The sequence below is a fragment of the Dendropsophus ebraccatus genome, chromosome 3, assembly GCF_027789765.1.
Source record: "Dendropsophus ebraccatus isolate aDenEbr1 chromosome 3, aDenEbr1.pat, whole genome shotgun sequence".
NCBI lineage: Eukaryota > Metazoa > Chordata > Amphibia > Anura > Hylidae > Dendropsophus > Dendropsophus ebraccatus.
This window is the reverse complement of record NC_091456.1, coordinates 15544981-15569651: the sequence shown is the minus strand read 5'-3', so window position 1 is coordinate 15569651 and position 24671 is coordinate 15544981. Positions and strand designations below refer to the sequence as shown.

Sequence of the window (24671 nt, the reverse complement as noted above, 5' to 3'; positions counted from 1 at the left end):
GCAGCAAAAGTGCAAAATCAGAATCCAATAGGCGAAGTCAAAGTACAGGCAATATGGTCAGGGGCAGACGGCAAGCAGGGGAGGTCAAATATACTAAGGCAAAGATTAGGAGATACAAATAAACAGAAGACACTAGCAGGCAGAGACTAAGTCAATAAGGCTAGGTTCTCACTGCGTTTTTGCAGATCAAAACGGATCCGTTCTTTTTTGACGGACACAAAAAAGTAGCTGACACTACTTTTGTGTCCGTAAAAAAAACAAAACAGACTAATGCATCCGTTTTTGCAATCCGTTTTGGAAAAAGAAAAAAAAAAGGATTGCAAAAACGCAGTGTAAACCTAGCCTTACCAGCAATGAGAACACAGACTAGGGTTAGTTATGTAGGAGGCCTAGATCTATGTATGTTTATTTGCCTGTTATTTATTGGTGTGATGATGCAGTTGGCCTGGTGTCACGTGATCTCCCCGGCTGCCATAGTAACCCCAATAGCCGTCGAGCTTTGGCTGGGGTCAGTTAGACACGCCCAGTTTACCTCAGACTCCTCTCTACCTTCAAGGGAGGAGGACGTGTATTCTGTTGTTCCTCAGGAAAACACCACAACTCTGTGGTATCCTCTCTATTTGTTATTCAGAAGTATTCCAGTCCAGTCCGGACCATCCTGACTCTCAACCTGTCATATGTATTCAAGATCTGGGTGTCGTTTTCAGTCATAGTCACCTCGTCATTACCAACAGCAAGTATCCTATTCAGTCTGTCCTACGCAGTATCATTCTCCGGGACTACTACCCCCATCATCCAGTTCCCTCTCACTCATAGTAACGCTACCACACCACGGCCTATTGCAGCATCATCCATTCCTCTCAGTTGAACTTAAGTTTGCCTCAATCCTGGTTGCATCCAGAGAGACTGTTGCTATTGACAACCACCGTATTAATAAATGTACAACTACCGTTGTTTCTGAACCCTGGCATTGGTCTAGTTATTGGTGCCTTGACTAAGGACAACGAAGAATCGTGTGGTGTGGTGGGGCCCCGCCCGCTTGGACAGGTTCCCGTCAGTTAGTCAGTTCCCCTAGTGCCATAACCGTGACATAAGATCTGGCCACTGACTACCCGGGCTAAACATGCCATTGCTGACTACTATTACTTCCAGCGGATTATATCACGTCATCACTCGGTTGCCCAAGAGCCACACTGCATGAGGATTTTTGGCGTCATGAACAGGATTCGAACCTGTGTGGGGAAACCCCATTGGATATACAGTATATCAGACAAAAATTAATGAATCATATGATACCAATAAAAACTAGAGATCATGGTGCAAGAAAAGCCATCCCAAGAAAATTAAAAGCGCTATTGCTCTTAGAAGGCGAGGAGGAGAGCGCCTCTCAGTGTGACCTGGACATCCGTGCCTTAATCACTTTCAGTCATGAAGGGGTTAAGAAAGGAAAAATGCATTGCTCCCAGTTTGGGCAGAAAATGTACTTTTGCATATAACGTTTTCTTTGGAGACTTAGCTGCAGATTTTGTTTTCACACAGCCTGAAATTTTTGCAAAAAACAAACAAACCCAACATCATTGTTTGAGCAAAAACGTCCATGGACAGATGTTAGCTACCTGTCAATGGAATTTTATGAAATGCCATACTAACTACGTGGTTTTATCTACTTCCTTGCCTTTTCTGTGGCCATTTTTTCCCATAGAGTTTAATGGAATTCCATATCTTCATGTCCAAAAATTCCGAAGGCAAAAAAAATAAGTTCATTCATTCCTAAAGTCAAAAAATACACAAACAAAAAAAAAAAAATCCAGCAAAAACTACCAAGATCATCTTTGGCAGTCTTTCTGGATTTATTTGGAGGCCAGATAAACACCACACAAAAGCTGCGTGTGAAGCCGCCTTTAAGTGACAGACGTTCCTTATATGTTTATATTCAATTGCTGAAGCATCAGACTCGATCACGCTTGAGTTTTTACTAGACATGAGCGAACCTGGAGCATTCTCGAGTCCATCCTAACCCGAACTTTCGGCATTTGATTAGCGGTGGCTGCTGAACTTGGATAAAGCCCTAAGGCTATGTGGAAATCATGGATATAGTCATTGGCTGTATCCATGTTTTCCAGACAATCTTATAGCTTTATCCAACCTCAGCAGCCATCGCTAATCAAATACCGAACGTTCGGGTTCGGATCGACTCGAACCCGAACCCGGTTCGCTCATCTCTAGTTTTTACTGATCTGTAGTCTTCATTAGAGATGATTGTACAGGGCCGAGGTTCAGGTTCGTATGAACCCGAACCATTGGCATTTGATTTCCGCTGCCTTCCCGTTGCGTGGGGAGGGTGAAGACAGCCTTAGTACCGCCTGGAAAACAGGGATACAGCCTAGGTAATAGGCTGTATCCCTGTTTTCCAGGCGGTACTCAGGCTGTCTTCACCTTCTACATGGAACGGGAAGGCAGCGGGAATCAAATGCCGATGGTTCGGTCGTACGAACCTGAACCTCGGCCCTGTTCAATCATCTCTAGTCTTCATGAGTCATTTTTAACAGGCAATAGCTTGACGTATCATATAGTACATAGTATGAGCATTGCATCTCAACATAGTAAGTAATCCTATTAAGCTATTGTGAGGAGCCCCTTGAGCAGTGACCTGGTATTGTATGGAGGCAGAGTGAGAAGGGATTATTGTATTTCTTAACAACAAAAATGTAAATGGAAGAGATTAGTCACTTGTTGCCATAGATGCTCGGTGTCAGGACAGTATTTTACTTGTTTTAGTTGCTCATAGAAGCATGCAAGCTTCCTTTAGAGGTAAGGCTCGGTTCAATCTGTTTTTTTTTTCATCGTTTTTTTGCAAAAAAAGGTTTGGAAAAATGGGTGCATTTGTATGCATCCGTTTTTCCATTGATTTCAAGCATAAAAAAAATGTTTTAAAAAAAAAAAATTTTTTTTTTACGTGTGGTCATCTATGTTTTTGTGTACGTTAAAAACAACAGAGACCGTTTTTTATAATGAATAGCAGCCACAGAAAACTGACATGTCATGTGCGACAGTATGCTTAATCTTTTAGGGAGGCGCAATTTCAGTATCTTTTTAAATATTCAAACATTACTGATTGTAGAAATAAGTACTGTTCCACCTGTAGTTTGCGAGCTGCAGGTTACCGGTCCATGTCCTAAACAGATCCTATAGTTTCCCCTTTACAGCCCTTTAAATAACACACTGACACATCATATGATTTAAAAAAATTTCATTAATAAGTTAAATGTGATGAAGTTCGTCCGTCATATTAGTTTTCTCCGTGTTCTGCGCAACGCCAGAAAAAGCGCAGGAATTGCACAAAGTGCCTGCAAATGCGGCGGACGGATGACGGGTTGGCTGGATGTGTCTGACGTATTTCTGTCACACAATCCTCTAGAAGAGCCAAGTCGTGTACAGATGGGGGTCCAAGACGAATTCTCGTTCTCTATGTTTTGTAGAGGTTCGAGCTTTTTCATTTAGGTGGTTAGGAGGTATGAAGCGGATATGCACCTTCTTATTGAAGCTCGCGTGTTTGGATATGTTGGTGCCCCTGCGAGATGGTGCCTTGAGCGCGGACTTCCTTGGCCTTGTTGGTTCAGCTTCTCCTGATGTTGATTCTACAGGCACATTTACAGACTCAGCATTTTGCTGATCTTCTGCTGTTTCAGGCAGCGGCAATGGTTCTGGCACATCGGCTGCTCTTAAAGGGTCTTGCACAATTTCCAAATCGGGTTGCAGGTTATTTGCATCAGAGGAATTTGTAGGTTCTGATAATAGTTCCTCTTCATGTGCCAGCCATGCAGCCAGGACCACTAGTGCACAAATTGGTGATATCAGCAGTCCATATACCGCGCCACTTAGAACCCGGGTCACTATACAGCCTGGTTGGACCACGGATGGTGGGGGCTCCTGTAATAGAGAAAAACAGAGTATGAAGCCATGAGAGCAGTCCCAGCTTCCATTGTCAGAACAGGAGGGGGGTCATGTCTGACTGCAGATTGCTTCCTATAATACAAGATGGTGTCACTCACCCCAAATATTATAGTTTTTATCCATATATACACCTTCTTTATAATTGACGGCTTCTCTCGGGGGCCAGTAGATTTCGATGGACTATTCTGTAAGATGCAAAAATGAAAACTAATACAAGAGTTCAAAAATAATATAATAATTGACATAGAAAGTATTATAAAGGGAACCAGAGGCATCTAACATAACATGTACACATTGTATATACAGTATGAGCTCCACTTACTCCAATACAGCGCTCCCGGGTCCGTCTATGAGCAGCTGGAACAGGAACGGACAGCATGTTATTTATCCAGTCTAAGAATTCCTGAAAAATAAAAAATAAAAAGTCTTATAATATAATAATATGGGATGATGATGAGGATGGATGATGTATTTCAAGGAAAGTACTTGGAGACTTACCTCAACCATGGTGGGAGGTGGTGGTGGTGGTTTGTCTACAGGACGGTCATAGGACAGAATGGTTTTCATCCACGACGAGACGTCCTAAAAAACAAGAAATAATAGTCTGATATCCAAGACAACAAACTAATAATAAATACAAGGAATAATTATGGTATAAACGTATCATAGAGGATAATAAGAATAACTCTAACATTAACAACAGCAATAACAGTAATATCTATCATCCTGTATTTCATGGATAGGACTTGGACACTTAGCTCATACATAGTAGGTGGTGGTGGTTTTTCCATTGTATTCTCATAGAACAGGATGGTCTGTATCCAGGATGAGATGCCGCAATGTGTCGGGTGGATCAGATCCAGGAAAACAAGCAGAAAAATAAACCTCATTGTTGCCAAAGACGGTTGTCTCCTATCACCAAGAATGGCAAAACAGAGACAAGCTATAGGAGGCCAGAGGCCCCTTATATACCCACCAGTGGTCACATGGAAACATTCCGAAGCCCATGTGACATCACTAAGACATTATGACATCATCATCACCACAAGCAGCATACACATTGTATCTCTTATTATTGACGTGTGTTGCTATGGTAACAATATTAGTTGTTTCTAATATGTAAATACAATGGTTTGTACCCCGGCCGTTCTTTGAGATTCCTCCCCTGATGGATGGAGCCATCAGACTCCTGACCCACCAATAGACGGCCGGGTGACTGCGCTGACAGGAGGAGCAGATGAGACGGACAGCTCCACCTCTGATGTAATGGCGGCTATTGTTACCAATGCAGCAGCCGGTGGGATGAGGGACTGATCACTGAATACATCCCAGGACCGTCTCTATATTTTACCAATTCCTCACAAATAGCCATCACCTAATGGAATTCCAGATGTAAAGAATAAAAAGTAAAACGTAATAATTCATAGACATTGGGGGAGATTTATCAAACATGGTGTAAAGTGAAACTGGCTCAGTTGCCCCTAGCAACCAATCAGATTCACCCTTTCATTCCTCACAGACTCTTTGGAAAATGAAAGGTGGAATCTGATTGGTTGCTAGGGGCAACTGAGCCAGTTTCACTTTACACCATGTTTGATAAATCTCCACCACTGACAGAGTACATTTCCCTGCGTACTTCATATTACAGCTAATATCAGAGGCACTTCTTAGGGAATATACTTTGTGGGGCCCTGTTAAGGCATTATTGGGGTATTTAACTATTTGTGGGGCACTATTGGGGCAATTAACTACTGCTGCAGCCCAGCCGTCCCCATAGGATGGCGCTATTTGTGTCATGGGTGATACGTGCAGCAGTGACGTGGATGCTTCCCTCACTAAACTTTCCCTTACCCTGCCCTGTCTTCTTGTCCTATACTTGTCACCTCATAGCAATTTATGATATCACTTTGGGAGATGCACATGGCTTTTAACAGCCCAAGGAATGCTACACACCCGCTGAAATAAATATCAAGGCTGGCCCAATTCTTTGTCCAATTTTAAAATTTTGGCCCACTGTTTGTGTCTTACACCCAGAGGTGTAGCTAGGCTCTCCTGCACCCGGGACAAAGATTCAATTTGGCGCCCCCCCCCCCCCCCCCCTTGGGTGCGCAGTAAGCACAGGGGGGCCCATGTTGACCCTTCACTGCTAATATATATAATATATATATATATATATATATATATATATAAAATTTTTATTTTTTTTTATTTTTTTTTAAATGAAGTTTAGATAAGCGATTGTTCAGATAAGCGATCCGCTCATCTCTACTGTGAATTAGGAGGCAAAGCTTCCTGATCTATCTCTAGTGTAACACCCAGTGTAATGTGATTCTATGGTGCCGTCTCCTAATGCACAGGTACGCTCAGCAGTAGAGTTGATCAAACTCGAACGTTCACAAACCTGCCGCATTTGATTGCCGATGCTTTCCCAGTCCGTGGGGAAGGAGGAGACTGCCCGGGTACCGCCTTGAATTCCGGGATTCAGCCTATTACCTAGGCTGAATCCCAGAATTCCAGGCAATACCCGGGCAGTCTCCTCCTTCCCCACGGATCAGGCAGGCATCAGCAATCTAATGAGTCAGGTTCGTGAATAGTCAAGTTTGATAGAACCTAGGATTTCCCGATGATACATTCTCTTCAAAGCGACTTTATACCCACAATCTGACCCCCTCAAACCACTTGTGTCAATCAAACCACTTGTGCCTTCAGATAGCTGCTTTTAATGCAAGATCTGTCCTGGGGTCTGTTCGGCCGGGGATGCAGTTATTGTCATAAAAATAACTTTTAATCCAGCAGCGCTGTGTCTAACGGCCGGGGCTTACATTTGTATATGCATTAGGCTGGCACACCCTCTCTGTCCTTCCTTCCCACCCTCCTCAGCATTTACTGCTGTTTGAGCTTTGCAAAGGTGTATTAACCATCCAGCCCATGTTCATTATACAAACAGGTGGGGAATAGAGAGCAATCTGCCTGGATCATTCCTAATGCTGAGGAGGGTGGGGAGGAAGGACAGAGAGGGTATGCCAGCCTAATGCATATACAAATGTAAGCCCCGGCCGTTAGACACGGCGCTGCTGGATTAAAAGTAATCTTTATGACAATAACTGAATCCCCTGCCGAACGGACCCCAGGACAGATCTTGGATTAAAAGCAGCTATCTGAAGGTACAAGTGGTTTGGGGGGGGGGGGGGGGGAGTCAGATTGTGGGTACAGAGTTGCTTTAATTGCAAACCGCATCTGAACTGGAGACAAGAGTTTTTGTCTCTGAATGAAAGTGGCCGTGTTTTTGTAGCACTGGATAACCCCTTTAAGAAAGCATTAGAACTGAACAGGAAAAGTTTTTTTTTCTTTTTACAAACATTTTCTCATACATAAGCTCTCATTGATCAACAGGAGTCAATGACAACGTCTGTGTCACTTTAAAAGGGAATATCCAGAGAGTGGGGATATCCAATCTTTTTATTTCGTCCTACGGCAGCACAGGTACATAATGGGGTTAACTCAGTTTCCTCATCCTGCCAGGCAGAAGGAACAACATGTTTAAATGATTAGAGTAATTAACAATCAAGTGAGCCCTATAAGAGGCCCCAGAGACCACACAATATCGTGTTTTGTTTCTTCTGCAGGCAGAAGGGAAAGGAGCGTCCCTTTCCATGGTGGATTTGGTTAAAGCAGCGACAGTGCTATTCAGGATCCTGAGAAAGCCTGTCATCCCCCGCTATCCTGTCAGGTTTACCTGTTCAGTAGAGGTCCCAGCGGCTGCCTGGTGTACGGGGAGGCTCAGTGGCTCTGTTTGCGGGTGTCCGCCGACTTCCGCTGTGCGGTCCGCCGGTGGGAGATCATTTCAAGCTGACTCCCGGCGTTAGACCATGCTGCAAGGGATTATGCGCCGCCATCTTCTCCGTGAGGTCTCTTCTGGTTTCGGCATGATGGAACGCAGGATGGGCGGGATCCCGGTACCGGAAACTTCCGGATTCGTCAACTACGTCATTGCAGGTACCGCGCATGCGCGAGCGGCCTCCGTTCTGCGCGTGCGCTAGAGTGTCTTTCCCGGGCGGCAGCATTTCTATTTAAACGTGCTGACGGGCGGTCGCCTCTGCCAGCACTCTGCCGGGAGCACTCTCTGTTAGGAGTAAGGTATTGGTCTGCACCACAAGGATTGTTTCGCCCTGTTCCTACTTGTGTATTATGCCGCATTTCTCTTATGCTATCTTTCTTTGCAGATGTCTTCCAGGAATCACTCAGGGAAAAAGAGAAGCAAGTCCAGGCACAGAATGTGCTCTAACTGTGAACAGCCATTGCCGGATGAGGCCACTTCTAATATCTGTGAATCCTGTGCCATGCCTGGAGGAGGTTCTGTCTTCCAAACTGAAGCCCAAAATTTCTTTGGTTGGTTCAGATCCAAGATTTCTGATGTCTTTAATGAAGCATCCACTTCTAAATCTGCAAAGAAACGTAAGACAGAGAAAAGACCATCCTCTTCATCTGATTCAGATGTGAGAGTGTTGTCAGAAGGGGAAGTGTTCTCCTCCTCAGATTCTGATGCTGGGGCTCCAGAAGATTATTTTCTCTTTAAGAAAGATGATGCTAGCTCTCTAATAAAGTCTGTAAAAAACACCATTGAAGGTGATCCCTCATCTAGTGGTTTACCAAAAAAAAGAAGGTCTCTTCTATTTTCCTAGTACACCACACCGTGTCTTGCCGTCACATAACCTTTTAAAGGAGTTTATGGAAATAGACTGGGCTAAGCTGGATAAAAAATCTGAAGCCAGTGCTCGCTTTAAAGCTGTTTATAAACTGGATCCCAAGTGTTCGGCTGAATGGGAAAACCCGCCAAAAGTGGACTTGGCCGTGACGCGCCTAAGCAAAAAATCGGTGTTCCCCATGGAAGAGTCCTCTCTTCTGAAAGAACCACTAGACAGGAGGGTGGAAGCATCTTTAAAACGCATTTATTCCACAGCAGTTTTAAATGCCAAAGCAGCTATGGCTACAGTACCTGTGGCAAGAGCCTTACGAGTCTGGATCAGTCAATTATCTAAAGACATTGCTTCAGGGGTACCAAGAGAAGATCTCTTGAAAGATATCCCTAACATTAAAAAAGCTTCTGATTTTCTTGCAGATTTTCCTCTGGACTCTCTCAAGCTCAGCTCTAAGACAATGGCCATGTCTACAACTGCAAGGAGAGCTATCTGGATCAAAGAGTGGTCGGGGGATGTTTCATCTAAGAACCATTTGTGCTTATTACCCTTTCAGCCAGAAAGTATGTTCGGGCCTCAATTAGAAAAAATCCTGGACTCTATTAGCAAGAATAAAGGTTCAGACTTTCCTTACACCTACAAACCGTCTAAGCGATTTCGGCCCTTTCGTAGGCAGACCCGCAGATCACCAGCGGGTAGAAGAACCTGGCCGCAAAGGAATCAAGGAGGTTACAAACCGAGGAAAGACTCCAATACCACAAACTATAAGAAGAAGCATTTCTCAGACAATAAAGATCAGAAGGCATGACGCCAGGCCTTCAACTCACCCAGTGGGAGCCAGGCTCTCTGCTTTTGCCCAAATTTGGCTCAATACCACCACAGACAACTGGGTCAGATCAGTTATTTCAAGGGGATACGCCATAGAGTTTGCCCGTCCCCCTCCAACCTCATTTTTTCTCAATGCGGAAAAGCCTCATCTTCTGAACCTCTTGCAGGATTTCATAGACAAGGGAGCCTTGGAACGAGTTCCTTTCCACCAACAGGGTACTGGCGTGTACTCAAGGATTTTTGCCGTTCCGAAGAAAGAAGGAAGCTGGCGCCTTGTGATAGATCTGTCCTTCCTAAACAAGTTCATACACTGCAGGCATTTCAAGATGGAGAACATCAGGTCTGTCATGACTATCATCCAGAAAGACGACTTTGCTGCCACACTCGATTTAAAGGATGCATACCTGCACGTCCCTATACTCAGATCTCACCGCAGGTTTCTCAGAGTAGCGATCTCTCAAGGGAGGAAGATTCTCCACCTGCAATTTACATGCCTACCCTTTGGCCTCTCCACCGCCCCAAGGGTATTCACCAAGATCATCGTGGTGCTAACAGCAGCCCTAAGATTGCAAGGCATTTTCATAGTACCTTACCTGGACGACTGGTTCATCAAAGCGTCCTCCCAGGAGATGCTGCTTCTCCATATTCAGGCCACAGTGGACATGCTTCAGAGTCATGGTTTCATCATCAACGAGGAAAAATCCAATCTAGTTCCATCGAACTCTTGCAAGTTCCTGGGGTTTGTCATCGACTCGACAGTGATGAAGCTATTTCTGACGGAAGACAGAGCGAAGAATTTGTCCTCAGAAGTCCAGTCTCTGCTATCCAATCCTCAGAATTCCATCAGGACGGGAATGAGAGTCCTAGGGTTGATGACTGCCTCTCTCGAAGCGGTGCCATGGGCCAGGTCTCACATCAGGTTGCTTCAATACGAAATTCTATCTCAATGGAACCACCTTCAGTCAGGACTAGACCACTCTCTGTCCATCTCCAGTCGGTGCAGACAAGACCTTCTTTGGTGGTTACGAGAGGACAAAATCTGTTGCGGGAGGTCGCTGTCCAGTGCTCCCCAACTCGTTGTCACGACAGATGCGTCCAAATCAGGTTGGGGTGCTCATGTGGAGACCCAGTGGGTTCAGCAGAGATGGTCAGTCCAGGAGGGTCAGAGTTCTTCCAACCTGAAGGAGCTGAGGGCAGTTCGTCTGGCTCTTCGTCACTTCTCATCCCTGGTCCATCAGAAGAATGTCCTGATCCAGTCCGACAACCTGGCTACGGTATTCTATATAAACAAGATGGGTGGAACCAGGTCCCCGGCTATGATGGAAGAATGCCGTCATCTTATGCTCTGGGCAGAGGATCATCTCCGAGAGATCAGAGCGATTCACATCAAGGGGGATCTGAATGTGACTGCGGACTGGTTGAGCAGGCATCAAGTGCTTCAAGCAGAATGGAGTCTCCATGCAGAAGCATTCGATTGGGTCACAAAGTGGTTCGGCATGCCCGATATAGATGTCATGGCGACGAGGAAAAACAGGAGGGTAGACAAGTTCTGCTCGATCTACAAGGCGGATGCCCCGGATTGGTTGGACGGCCTATCCTTCAGTTGGAGCAGTCAGCTAATTTATGTTTTTCCTCCCCTTCCTCTCATACCCAGGGTGCTCAGGAAGATACAGGAAGACCGGGCCAGGGCTGTGGCGATAATCCCCTTTTGGCCCAGGAGGGCTTGGTTTCCACTCGTGTTAGAGCTATCGAGGGGCTCTTACAGAGAGATTCCTCTTCGCCCGGACCTGTTAGCCCAGAACGGTCTGCTCCATCCAGCCCCACAGCATTTGCATCTCACAGCCTGGAGTCTCACAGGACATCTTTGACGCAAAGGGGCTTTGCAAGTGATGTGATCGATATCTTGGAATCATCCAGGAAACCTGCCACTATTAAAGTGTATGACAGAATCTCCAAGATTTTCAAGACTTGGTGTACCCAATACAACATCGCAGACCCTGAGCTTCCAGATGTACTTAAATTCTTGCAACTAGGTTATGCTAAAGGATTGAAGTTCAACACACTCAAAGTGCACTTCTCTGCTATCAACTATCTTTTTGAAGATAGGTCAAAAATCCTGTAGCCTCCTGGGATCTAGCCGTGGTTTTAGAAGCATTATCATCTGCTCCCTTTGAGCCTTTGCAAGAAGCTTCAATAAAATATTTGTCATTTAAGACTGTTTTCCTGGTGGCAATTGTCTCGGCAAAAAGGGTTGGAGAGATTCAAGCCCTCTCTCACAAAGAGCCATATCTCTTGATCAACCAAGAAGGTCTTATCCTGCGCACCAGACCAGGCTTCTTACCCAAAGTCACATCAGTGGATAATATTAATCAAGAGATCATCCTACCTTCCCTATGTGAGAATCCTCAAGGGTCAGAAGAAGAGAAGCTGCATTTGTTAGACGTCAAAAGAGCGGTTCTGACTTACTTAGATCGTACCAGGGAATTTAGATCTTCAGACTCTCTTTTCATCCAGTTTCAAGGCCCTAACAAGGGCCAAACTGCCTCAAAGGCATCGATATCTCGTTGGATTAAAGACACCATAGCTGAATGTTACCTTCATCAAGATCAGCCTCCACCAGCGGGTATTAAGGCACATTCTACCCGGTCTACCTCAACGTCATGGGCTGAGCTAGCCCAGGTGTCATTGGACCAGATATGCCATGCCGCTACGTGGTCTTCACCATCGACATTCGTGAGGCACTACAAGATGGATGTCATCTCTAACAGCAGAGTGTCCTTTGGCAGAAAAGTGCTGCAATTGGCATCCTCTAGTTAATTGCCCCCCCTTTCATTTCTATTGCTTTGCTTTCCCATTATGTACCTGTGCTGCCGTAGGACGAAATAAAAAGTCAAAATTTACTCACCGAAATTTGTTCTTTTTATGAGTCCGTAGGCAGCACAGCATCCCACCCTAATAAATTTTGTTATTGCTGTAAACTAAACACGATATTGTGTGGTCTCTGGGGCCTCTTATAGGGCTCACTTGATTGTTAATTACTCTAATCATTTAAACATGTTGTTCCTTCTGCCTGGCAGGATGAGGAAACTGAGTTAACCCCATTATGTACCTGTGCTGCCTACTCACCGAACAAATTTCGGTGAGTAAATTTTGACTTTTCTGCTCTCCGGCACTCTACTTTCTCTGTGCTGATACTTTTACAGACAAGAGGGCGGAAAGAAGTTGTGGGCAATAGCTGGCTGATATTACCAATGTACTAGTGACATCGGGCAGGTATTGGACATTGTGTGCAGGTGTGGTTCATGCTTCCACCCACCCCCTCATCTGAGAAAGTTATAAGCATGGATGGGCACAGGGAGGAAGTAGAGCGCTGAAGAGAAGAAAATGTAGAACTTTAAAGGGGTTGTCCAGCAAAAATCTTTTTCTTTCAAATCAACTGATATCAGAAAGTTTATATAGATTTGTAAATGACTTCTATTAAAAAATCTCAAGTCTTCTCGTACTTATCAGCTGCTGTATGTCCTGCAGGAAATGTTGTTTTATTTTCAGTCTGACACAGTGCTCTCTGCTGACATCTCTGGATGAGACAGGAACTCTGTCTCAGGTTTATATGAATCCCCATAGAAAACCTCTCCTGCTCTGGACAGTTCCTGTCTCTGCCAGAGATGTCAGCAGAGAGCACTGTGTCAGACTGAAAATAAAACAACATTTCCTGCAGGACATACAGCAGCTGACAAGTACGGAAAGACTTGAGATTTTTTTAATAGAAGTAAATTACAAATCTATATAACTTTCTGATATCAGTTGATTTGAAAGAAAAGGATTTTCGCTGGACAACCCTTTTAATGCATTGACCGATAGAATTTATTCTCCTGAGAACAGAAGCATACGTCTATTTCATGTTATTTAAGACAGAGTTAAGCCTCAAAAAAGCCAATGACCAGAGAACGACGAGCCCCACAAAGTGTTGCTATCAACAGTGGTTTGAGATACAGTTGTTTCCTTACGGCCAGGCTCTTAAGAAATGAAAGTGTTAAATACAAGAATCTATTCATACTGCATTCTGTATTGTTCTATTGATCTTGTCATTCCCAGAGCAGCCAAAGGCGTTCTCCAGAGCATGCAAAAAGCCACGCTAGTAAAATCTATTTTATATCCTAGGAAAAAAACTGGAAAAACAGACCCCTGCATATCAAATGTCAGTTCAATTCAAAGCGTATATCGGTGCCAGGCTCTTACCAATTAAAAGACTTTTTTTTTTTTTAAATGAAAGCTACGCAGGTATATGAAAAGCCATGCAAAACCTGGCATCAGTGATGATGACCTAATAACTCTATCAAATCAATTGTCCTGTGTTGGCAGCCGTAATATTAATGGCGGCCAGGTGTGGCACTGATGAGTGGCCAATAATAGGGTCCAAGTGGGGGAGAGAAAATGGTTGCATACGAGTAAGGTTGGCAACCTGCCCGATCACTCCTGATTATCAGGCTGACACTTTAAATGTCCGCCCTCAGATAAATGTATATGGTGCATACATCTAATGACTAGTCCTTATACCACTGACAGATAAAATAACATTGATTATCTCAAGATATTGGCTCCTTTCATGGATAATATATGATTAGGAACAAGTAAACAATTGGTTCCTGAAGTTGAAGTATTGTAAGCAGACGAGGTGACTGAGGGACTCTGACAAGAGCAAGGTAGATGACTGACTTGGAGCATCTCCAAATGGCAGGTTTTGTGGGGGTGTTTCTAGAATGTGATAATAAGTCATGGATACCCGAGGCTTAGAGATACACGTTGGGATAGAGGAAGGGGGTGGCTAACCCATCTGGTGTAATACCACAGAGAGGTCCTACTTGATGAAGCGATTTTTAACGGTAAACGAGATTGTTTTCAGGTTAATGATAAACAATCACCATATCACACAAAAAAATAGTCGTTAGTTACGATTGTTACAACAATGGTTACTATGATCCTTTAGGCCCCGTTCCCACTGAGCAAAGGTAACGGCATTCCCCGGCAGACAATTCCGTCGCGAAATTTTGCTACCTTTGCTCGGTGGGAACGGGGCCTTACTCCGTCTGATCCCAGCAAAAGAAGAAACGATGTGCAGTAACACTGAACGATTAGTGAACCGATGCGGAATTACAGTGAACGGTTAGCGATTTTAGGGTCACATCTAAATGAACGATCAACGACATATGAACCATTTTTTTTTTGATCGTTGCCTGCAATTACGCAGGACAATTATCGTTTAAATTTGAATGATATAACGATTTTCCGCATCATAATCGTCCCGTGTAATAGGGCCCTTAGGCTGGGTTCACACTACGTTTTTGCTATCTATTTTTTTGCAAAAAACTGATAAAAAAAAAGGGATGCAACTGTGTGCATCCGTTTTGATCCATTTTTCCATTGACTTCCATCATAAAAAAAGGGTTAAAAACTGATCCGTTTTTTTGACAGACACAAAAATGAGGTCGACCACGTTTTTGGGTTGCATCCGTTCTTTTCATCAGTTTTTCATCCGTTTTTTGCAAAAAAACAGATGAAAAAAACGGATTGCAAAAATGTAATGTGAACTCAGCCTTACTGTGCCACAAATTTCTGCTATGATAGAAAGCTTGTAGCTAAACTAATTATTATGCCTATACTGACTCTGGACTATTGCAAACACACTTACAATGGTCATGCGAGCATCAGAACCAGACTCATGGAATAAAAGAAGGTTAGTAGACAACTACTTTCTCAGAAATATGCACTAAACCGTCTTGGTAACACTGTTTTAAAAAAAGCTTTTGACATGTCAGCGAGATATACTCGGCAATGGGCGGTTCATTGGTAGGAGGCACATTGAGGGTTCACAATCCCATAGAGGTTACCCATAACATCAAAAAAATCCAAAGTCCAACAGACTCTGTAGTGAAAGAAATACAATTTTATCCAGCCAAGTCCCATGTAAGGTTTCAACCAGCAATGGTCATTATGAAGTATACATACATTGCTGGTCGAAATTTATGGAACTTGGCTGAATAAAATTGCATTTCTTTCACCACAGATGGTGTTGGACTTTGAATATTCTTGAAGTCGGAGATCCATGTCAAAAGTTTTTTTTATCGGTCCAGTGTTCAGACCCGTACCAATCGTGAGAATGAGAAGAGAGCGAGGATGGTGGTGGTGCTGCCGCGTGGTCTGATCCCCGCTCTGTGTCAGTGAAAGAATCTGGCTACATAGACTTAAATTATGTGTCTGACTCCTCACGTGACACAGAGATAGGAGAGGACCGTGCTGAGAACCAGCTCGATCTCCCGATCGGTACAGATCTGAACACTGAGACCCAGACTAATCAAAACTTTTGACATGTTTGTATAACATAAAAAGCAAACGAACATCCAGCACTCCACTAACACTTGTTCACACAGCGCAGTTTGCTTGCTGCCGTGGCTAACATACAGACAAAAGTGAAAAAATGCTGCAGCTACCTGCATGTGTCAGGACTCACCACCTCAAGAGGAAACTAGAAATTCCCATATTCAAGGCTCAATCTACCACACCTATAAAAAGATTTTTGATGGCTGATTGAGATATGTTCAGATTGTCTTATTGCATTACTACTGCCACCCCTATGTGGAATTGCTTTAGCTGCTGGTGATGGGAGTGATAGTCTTTTGGGTTGTCAGGTAACGTACAGTAGAGGCCCATGGTAAAGCTGCAGCAGTACCACACTATGGCTATGTTCACACTTAGTAAGAGACCGGCCGTTGCATGACCCAGCTGGGTCATGGAACGGCCAGTCTCTGAAAAGATCATCCTGGACGGTACTGCAGTACCAGCCGGATGTTTTTTGGGGGCCGTAGAGTTCTGACGCGGGTGCATCAGAACTCCCCACAACACACAATAGAGCAAGCAGCCGGAGCCGCTCACTCCACAGTGTGCACTGACAGGGTTTTCTGCGGCCGTTATTCACTGAATAGCGGCCGCTGAAAACTGACATGTCGGTTTTCAACGGCGCCGCTAGGGATCCCGGACGGAATGTATACAAGGTGTATACACTCCGGCCGGGATTCCCTCAGAAGGCAGCACTACATAAGTGCCGCAGGAATCACGGACATTGTAACAACGGCCATGATTTCCGCTACACTTACGTTTCAATATATTTATTTAAGGTTTTCAGAGGTAATTTTTTATATAGACAAGAATAAACGAAGGGGAAGGGGGGTATCAGGGGGGGGAGTGGGTGGCACGGGGAGGGGGGGGAGGGATAAGGGGGGAGGGGAGGAGAGAAGTATAGGAGTATGTGGGAGTATGCATAAGTAGGCAGGGGTGTACAGGGGTGTATCCCATGGATCATAGCATAAAATTAAACATGAACAGAAATTACATAGAAAAGCCTATGAAACAGATATGGGCACACAAACAGCGTTAGACAAGAACTAGCAAAACCGTTCAGTTCCACCTTGATTCGGGTGTGCATAGTTATCCAGGCGCAAGTGAACAGTGGCGACTGTCTAAGCCCAGGTGGACTGCATGTGTGTCAAATTAATACACATAGGATCCATAGGGGGGGAGGGGGAAGGGAGGGGGATACAAACTATCAACAGGGAAGAAAGAACAACACATCTGAGGGTATGGCACATACCGAAACATGCAAATCTACATTGTAATATATAGAACAGTAACCTTAAACATTATATCTACTATCTATCCAAGGTGACCAGTGTGTAAGGAATGACCTCGTAAGCTCTCTACCATAAGAGATATGTTTCTCCAACTCAAAGGTATATTTCACATCATCAATAACCTCAGTTATCAAGGGTACAGAGGGAGTTTTCCATTTACGTGTTATAACCAACCGAGAAATAGTGACAATCTTGCAACACAAGGCCTTTTGGGAGGGATGTATAGTGGAAATGCCAATGTGCAACAGGCCCAACGCCGGATCCAGATCGTCTAGGAGTCCAGCTACCTCCTTCAATAGGTCTGACACTGCCTTCCAGTAGGATGTAATCACAGGGCATTCCCATAGGATGTGTGGTAGTGTGCCCCTAGCCCCACAACCTCTCCAACATTTATCATCTGCATCAGGATACATTTTGCATAGGCGAGAGGGAGTGAGGTACCAACACAGCCGGGTCTTTATTATGTTTTCGCGATGGGCAGCGCTATACGTTAGTTTCATTCCCCACTTGTAAGCTAGTAACCAATCTTGAGGAGTTGGTGATATACGTAGGGCAGACTCCCAATATTGTAAAGATTTGTTGTGGTCAAAGGATTCCGTGTCAGCTATTATTGAGCATAAGGGGCGAAGGCCTGCCTTCTTAACCGTAAAGGAGCCCAGAATGCCCGGGATCTCTACAAGGATATCGGTAGTGATACAATGTCTAATTTGTAAATATAAAAAGAAGTCCCGTGCAGAGAGTCCATATTTATCTCTTAGGGCAGCAAATGGAAGCAAAAGTGTATCCTCATATAGATCCTTCAAGTTTGATATACCTTTTTGGATCCATGTCAACAGAGTCTCTGGAGGTGTTGGGTAAGTGTTGCAAGAGAGACTGTATAGGAATGGGTAACCGGTTCAATCGTGTTTTATCACCCCTATGCAAGTGCAGGTTACGCCAGCAGCGTAAACTAGCGTATACTGGAGGGGAATAAGTAACCTTTTGAGTGTTCAGTGACCATACACAGGAGTAGAGCTTGGACCGTAAATCAAAGCCGATTAGGTGTTCCTCCATGGATACCCAGGATTTATGAAGTTCCTGCAACCACCAGCTACGTAATTGTGATATCAATGTGGCCTCGTAATAAACTTTCGGGTCAGGTAGCCCAATGCCTCCCAAGTCAGTAGGGCGTGTCAGAATGTGATACTGTATGCGCGGCCTTTTCGACCCCCATATATATTTAGATATTGCTTTCCTGACATTTTTGAAAAAGTGATCAGGTACATAGACGGGCATAGTCCTGTACAAGTATAACAATTTTGGAATCATCTTAAAGGCAGCGACCCTACCTGTCCATGACACCTCCAATCCCTCCATTTGTGCCATTTGAGATCTTAAATCATTTAATAAAGGGAGATAATTTTTAGCAAACAACTCAGTTGGTTTGGCAGTAATCCATGTACCTAGGTAGGCGATCTTATCAGATTTCCAGTCCAGGGGATATCTAGACCTGAAATTCTCGACTATCTCCGGTGGTAGATTGAGTGGCAGGGCCTCTGATTTTGTGTGGTTTAATTTATAGTAGGAAATTTTGCTAAAGTCTGCCAAGGTATCTAATGCCGCTGGCAACGACTGAGCAGGATTGCTCATAGTGAGGATCACATCATCAGCGTACAAAGATGTAACATGGGTTTGGGAGCCGATGTTAATGCAATGTATGCGAGGATGGGATCTAAGGAGACAGGCCAATGGCTCAATAGAGAGGACAAAGACCAAGGGGAGAGAGAGGGCAGCCCTGTCGTGTACCGTTAGTAATGTGGAAAGGGGGGGATAGAGAATTATTGCAATACACTTGGGCGGAAGGGGAGGAGTACAAGGCTAGTATGCTGTGGTATATAAGACTTTGTAGGCCCACTTTTCTCAATACGCTAAAGGCATAATCCCATGCTATTCGATCGAAAGCCTTTTCGGCATCTAGGGTGAGTAGAACAGCAGGGGATTTTGTCTTTATGTATGGAGTAGACTAAATTAACAACTCTCCGGTTGTCGTATGTCTGGCGGCCCTGTGTGAAGCCAGTCTGGTCTGCAGCGACGATTGAGGGGAGGACACACGCCAGGCGGGAGGCAATAATTTTTGCATATATTTTTAAATCGCAATTTAGTAGTGATATAGGTCTAAAATTCTTAGGGGAGTCAGGTGGTTTGCCCAGTTTGGGAAGTGTTACTATATTCGCCATTTGGTTTTCTTTAGGGAATGAGGCAGACAATTGCGCTGCTTCAAAGAAAGATAATAAATGTGGGGAAAGAATGTTTTTAAATGATCTATAATAGAGATTTGTAAGCCCATCTGGCCCCGGGGATTTCCCTGTCGGTAGTGAGTTAATGGTATCGAGGATCTCTTTCAAGGAGAGTGGAGAATTTAAGTTATCTAGTTGCTCAGGGGATAAGGTAGGCATGTCAATCTTGCTCAAAAATGCGTCAATATCTGATTGTGTAGGTTGCGGTGTAAGGGAGTCCTCTTTTAAGTTGTAAAGCTGAGCATAAAAGTCTCGGAATTCATTGGCTATGGCTGAGGGAGTGATTAGTTTAGCTTTAGTGGTTGGGTTAATTAAGAATGGGATCCTGGATTTCGTGTGCTGTCCCTTCAATCGCCTAGCAAGAGCGCCACCTGCTTTATTTCCCTGGGAATAGAACAGGGACTTGGCTTTTCTCAATTTGTATTCAAAGTCAGTGGTAAGTAGCCTGCGCAAGTCCAATCTCAGGGCGCGCAATTGCACGTGTGTGGCATCAGACTGTTGGCGTTTGTGGAGTATCTCCAAATCTTTTATGTCTTTGAGAAGTTTGTTCAACTTAACAGACCTCTCCTTTTTGACCCTGTGGCCTAATTGCATGAGATGTCCACATACAACAGCTTTATGTGTATTCCAAACCATGGTAGCGGAGACGTCCCCTGTCACATTCTCCGCAAAGAAGTTAGTCAACACAGTGGCTATCTCTTCTTGATATTTGGGATGGGATATTAGGTATGAATTACACCTCCACATAAATTCAGAGATAGTATTAACTTTATCCTGAATGGAGAAGGCGAGGGGGGCATGGTCTGACCAAGTCTTAACCCCGATAGATACATCTAATAATAATGGAAGTGTAGGCCTGTCCACAAGCACCAAGTCTATCCTACTATAGCTGTTATGTCTATGTGAGTAGAACGTATAGTCTGACTCGGTGTCGTGGAGGGACCTCCACCCATCAAACAGTTCCTCCTGCCACAAAAAGGCATCTAATGAGGCCTGATCATGTCCCGGGGATTTTGTGGAGTCTCGTTTCAGGTCTGGGACTATATTGAAGTCTCCAGAAAATATCAAGTGGCCAACTTTATGTTTAGTTATTATTCGGAACACTTTCCTAATAAAGCTAACTTGCTTACAGTTAGGTGCGTATATGGTGGTGATAGTGTAATTGACATTATTGATTGAACACAAGAGAATCAAATACCTACCCCCAGGGTCTGCTATTTCCTTTGTAACAGTAACCGCAATAGAGTTTTTGAAAGCTATAAGTACCCCCCTAGATTTAGACTGAGAGTGGGCCTGATATATCTTGGGAAATTGTGGGTGTTTGATACGTTTGACATCTTTGCGTAACAGGTAGGTTTCTTGTGCGCACAAAATGTCACAATGTGAGCGGGCCACCTCTGACCAGAGAAAAGACCTCCGTTGTGGTGAGTTGAGGCCCCTCACATTATATGACAGGATCTGCAACACCATTGTGTATAATAGTGTAGTGCGAGGGCCCAATCACATACCATAGAAATGGAAAACCTGAGCTCCACTGGTCACCAAGGATAGAGATCAGTAAGATCGAAAACATCGGTACAAGATGCAGTATTCGGTAACATGCTGCAAAAGAAACAACAAGTAAAGTGAACACAATTAAACAACAGGGAAAGAAAGAACATTGAGGAGCGAATAAGCTCCAGATAAAGGAAGAAACAACAGGAAGGGCCTCTTGATGTGTGTAAGGCGTGCCAACCGCAGTCGGCTTCAACGGCCAGTGGGGCACATAAGTTCAGCATAAACCGAACCAAGAGCTTTGTCCGGATTCACCATAAAGCGCCACTCTGAAGGGTTCAACGACGACCTCTAGTAGCACGTTGGTTCTTGCGCCATTCTTGTCGCAGAGGCAGGGGAGCTGTAAGTCTCGGAGGTGCAATAGTCGCTGGTGTCAAGTCCAGTGTTGTCAGAAGCTTTTCCCCTCCTTCTATAGTAGTGATGATGGACGTAGAAATATTGGCAGTCACACTTAGCTTGGCGGGGTAACCCCATTTGTAAGCAACTCTGGCATCCCGTAGAGCAACCATTATAGGCATCATTGTTCTTCTCCATTGCAGTATAGCAGCAGATAAATCCGCAAAGACTGAAATTGTCTGAAGTCTTTCAGGGATAGTCTCTTTTTTACTGGTGGCTAACAAGAATGCATCTTTCACATGATAGAAGTGCACTCTTGCAAGGGTGTCCCATGGAACATCACTTGGCAGATGCTTGGGACATGGGACACGGTGAGCTCTGTCAATAATCAGGTCTTTATTGGTGCAGTCGGGTAGCAGGGCTTTGATGAACCGCTGTATGAACGGTGCCAGTTCAGCTGCTTCCACGGACTCGGGGATGCCACGGAATTTTAAGTTATTCCTGCGGGAGCGATCTTCAAGATCATTAACTTTATGTCGCAGTTGAATCACTTCTTCCTCGAGTGCAGAGTGACTGGTTAGCATAGAGTTATGGGAAGCAGCCAAGTCCTCCATTCTCTCTTCTATATGTGAGACTCTGCCCTCTACCTCTTTAACAGCCAGTTGCACCGGGCCCATAGAGTGTCTAATACTGAGTTGGATCGAGTCTCTCAAGGCTTTCAGCATCGCTTTCATGGGTGCATCAGTGGGAAGCATGTCAAAAACGTCTAAATCCGACTGCTGCTGATCTGCTACCTCCTCACACACAGTGTCCTCAGACAGTCTAGCACGCTGTTTAACAGGGCTGGCCCAGGTAGGGGAGGGGGGAGGAGAGGCGCCGGGTCTCGTGGCAGCGCCATCTTGGATTTCTTTATTTGCCGTTATGTCTCCCTCAAATAATAAAGTGTCCCCTTGGTCTTCTGAACCCCTACATTCCTCTCCCTCAGATGTTTCAGTGTCCAGAGGGGAGTACCGGTTACTCACTGTGTCAGATGAGAGCAGCCGCGTCCCTGCAGCATGTCCCTGGGAAGTGCGGCTCTCACTGTGTGGCGGCGGCTCAGCGCCATCTTGGCTGGAGGACAGGGCAAAGAATTCAGTCAATTTACGGGTCATTCCCGGCAGGTTACCCTGTTTTCTTTGTCCCTGTGCCATCCTCGATGCTTCAGGCACCATCTAGGAAAGTTTCAAGCAGAATAAGAGGGTTTATGCTGGTCTTTGTCGCTCGGGTGGCTGGAGCTGCGGCTCTATGCGTGCATCCCGGTCGGCAGTCAGGCCACGCCCCTTCCGCTGCACTTACGTAGTGTGAACAGAACAGAACAGAATCACCTCACAATGTATTTATTTATTTGGTTTCTCAGTACATTATATGGTAAAAAAAAAAGTAGTAATGAAATAAGTGCAGCTTGTCCCCTAAAAAAAATAAGCCCTTATATGGCTCTGTTAATGGAAATATAAAAACATAAATATTAAAAAGCAAAGAGAAAAAAAGTAAAAAAAAAAAAAGCAAAAACTGTTGCAGCAAGAAGGGGTTAAGCACACTAAATACTGGCAGCTGGAGATCTTGAGTTTATTAATTTAACCAAGATCTCTCTCTATAATATTATTATTATTATTATTATTATTATTATTATTATTATTATTATTATTATTATTATTATTATTCTCCTCAGCCTCTATACTCTATACTATATATTTGCAGCTATATTTGCCTCAAATAGCGTGTACGCCTGGGATATTTGATATACCTCCACTACACCTCCACATCCCCTACTGCACCCTGGGGATTGGCTGAACCTCGTCAAGTTTATTGAGCCAAGAAAGAACAGGCCCAGTGAACCATAGAATACCTGTTACTTCTAAGGATGAAAGAAAATCATGGATTTCTAATATTGAACAAGACTGTAAATTAGATCCCTTTCCACTAAGGCGCCACAATAATTGTTCTTTAATCCTATTATTAGCCAACAAGCTGGTAAGTATGAACGTGCTATTACTGGTTATGGATCAATCAATAATTGTGTAATTACATCGTCTTAAATAAACAACTAAACTGATCTCCTGTGTCTTTGTGTGGCTTCTTAGCCTCCATTAAAGGGGGTTTAAACAAAAACTGCTGCTTGCTAGACCTAAAAAAAAAAAAATGAGACTACACTGTACTTACCTTGCCTGCTCCAGGGCCAAGGGCCCTCTGGTTGCTTACCCTGATAATTCGCTGTCCTACCTCTCGCTAGCAGTACATCTCCTCCCTGCCTGGCTGTGCCTCTGCTACATTTTGCAGATGTATACCCGGCCTGGAACCAGTGGCGGGCTGGCCCAGGGGGCAGAGGGCCGATTCCCAGTGGCGTAGCTACCATAAAGGCAGGGAAGGCGACTGCTATGGGGTCCCTGCAGGAAGGGGGCCCGAGGAAGCCTGCCCTGCCTTCATGCTAGGTACCGACCACTGTACCGCCAGGGGTCCCGAGAGGAAGAGGGACCCCCACTGCACTGTTCAGCCCCCTCACTGTAGTGCCGGGTGAGCGGGCTGAACAGAGGAGCAGGACCTGCCAGGTCCTACACGGCACAGAAGAGGGATGAAGGACCTTTGGGTCACATGACCCAAAGGTCCTGAATACTTCTATGTGAAGATCAGCCCGGACTACAGGAGGAGGAGGGGGAAGCCTGGGAGCTGTAAGTGCTGTGTATGTGTGTCAGTGAGTGTATATATGTGTCTGTGGGTATATGTATATGTCAGTGTGTGTATATATGTATCTGTGTATATATTTATATGTCAGTATGTGTATGTATCTGTGGCTATATGTGTGTGTATGTCAGCAATGTCTCAAGTGATTGACAGGTTTGCTCCCAAAGATGTTCTGCAGCAGCTTCTATTAATGCTGGGCTATAATAAAAGAACCCACCATTAATATCTGCTGCATTTTCTTTTATTTCTGATTGAGAATTTTTTATTACACTGAGATGATTTCCCTGTGTACAGTCTATTCACGGTGTATACATCAGCACTAGTGTAATCACATTACAGCGTATATATGTGTGTATGTCAGTGGCGTATCTGTATATATGTTAATGGTGCCTCTGTGTGTGTATATGTGTGTCAATGTCTGTGTTTGGCGAGGAGGGGGGGGGGGGGAGGGGAGCGTACAGGATTCATGGGGCCCCGTACAGTTTTTTGCTATGGGGCCCCATGAATCCTAGCTACGCCCCTGCCGATGCCCCCAATAAACTAGAGGGCCGCGGCCAGGCTGAGGTGCGAGTGGGCCACCCGCCGCCGCTCTATGTAACGGAGGCCGCCCGCTGCCAGACACT

The 24671-nt window shown here is 44.6% G+C and overlaps 1 protein-coding gene across 1 annotated transcript; it reads right to left on the bottom strand.

Annotated features, from left to right (window-relative positions):
• Positions 1-3235: 3235 nt before the first annotated feature.
• LOC138786953 (uncharacterized) lies at positions 3236-4876 on the bottom strand. Its single transcript, XM_069964023.1, has 5 exons — positions 4720-4876; positions 4453-4536; positions 4277-4357; positions 4053-4139; positions 3236-3930 (listed from the first exon to the last, which is right to left on the bottom strand). Exons 2-5 carry the CDS (start codon positions 4519-4521, stop codon positions 3415-3417), a joined length of 753 nt encoding a protein of 250 aa, XP_069820124.1. The 5' UTR covers positions 4522-4536; positions 4720-4876; the 3' UTR covers positions 3236-3414.
• Between the last annotated feature and the right edge of the window lie 19795 nt (positions 4877-24671).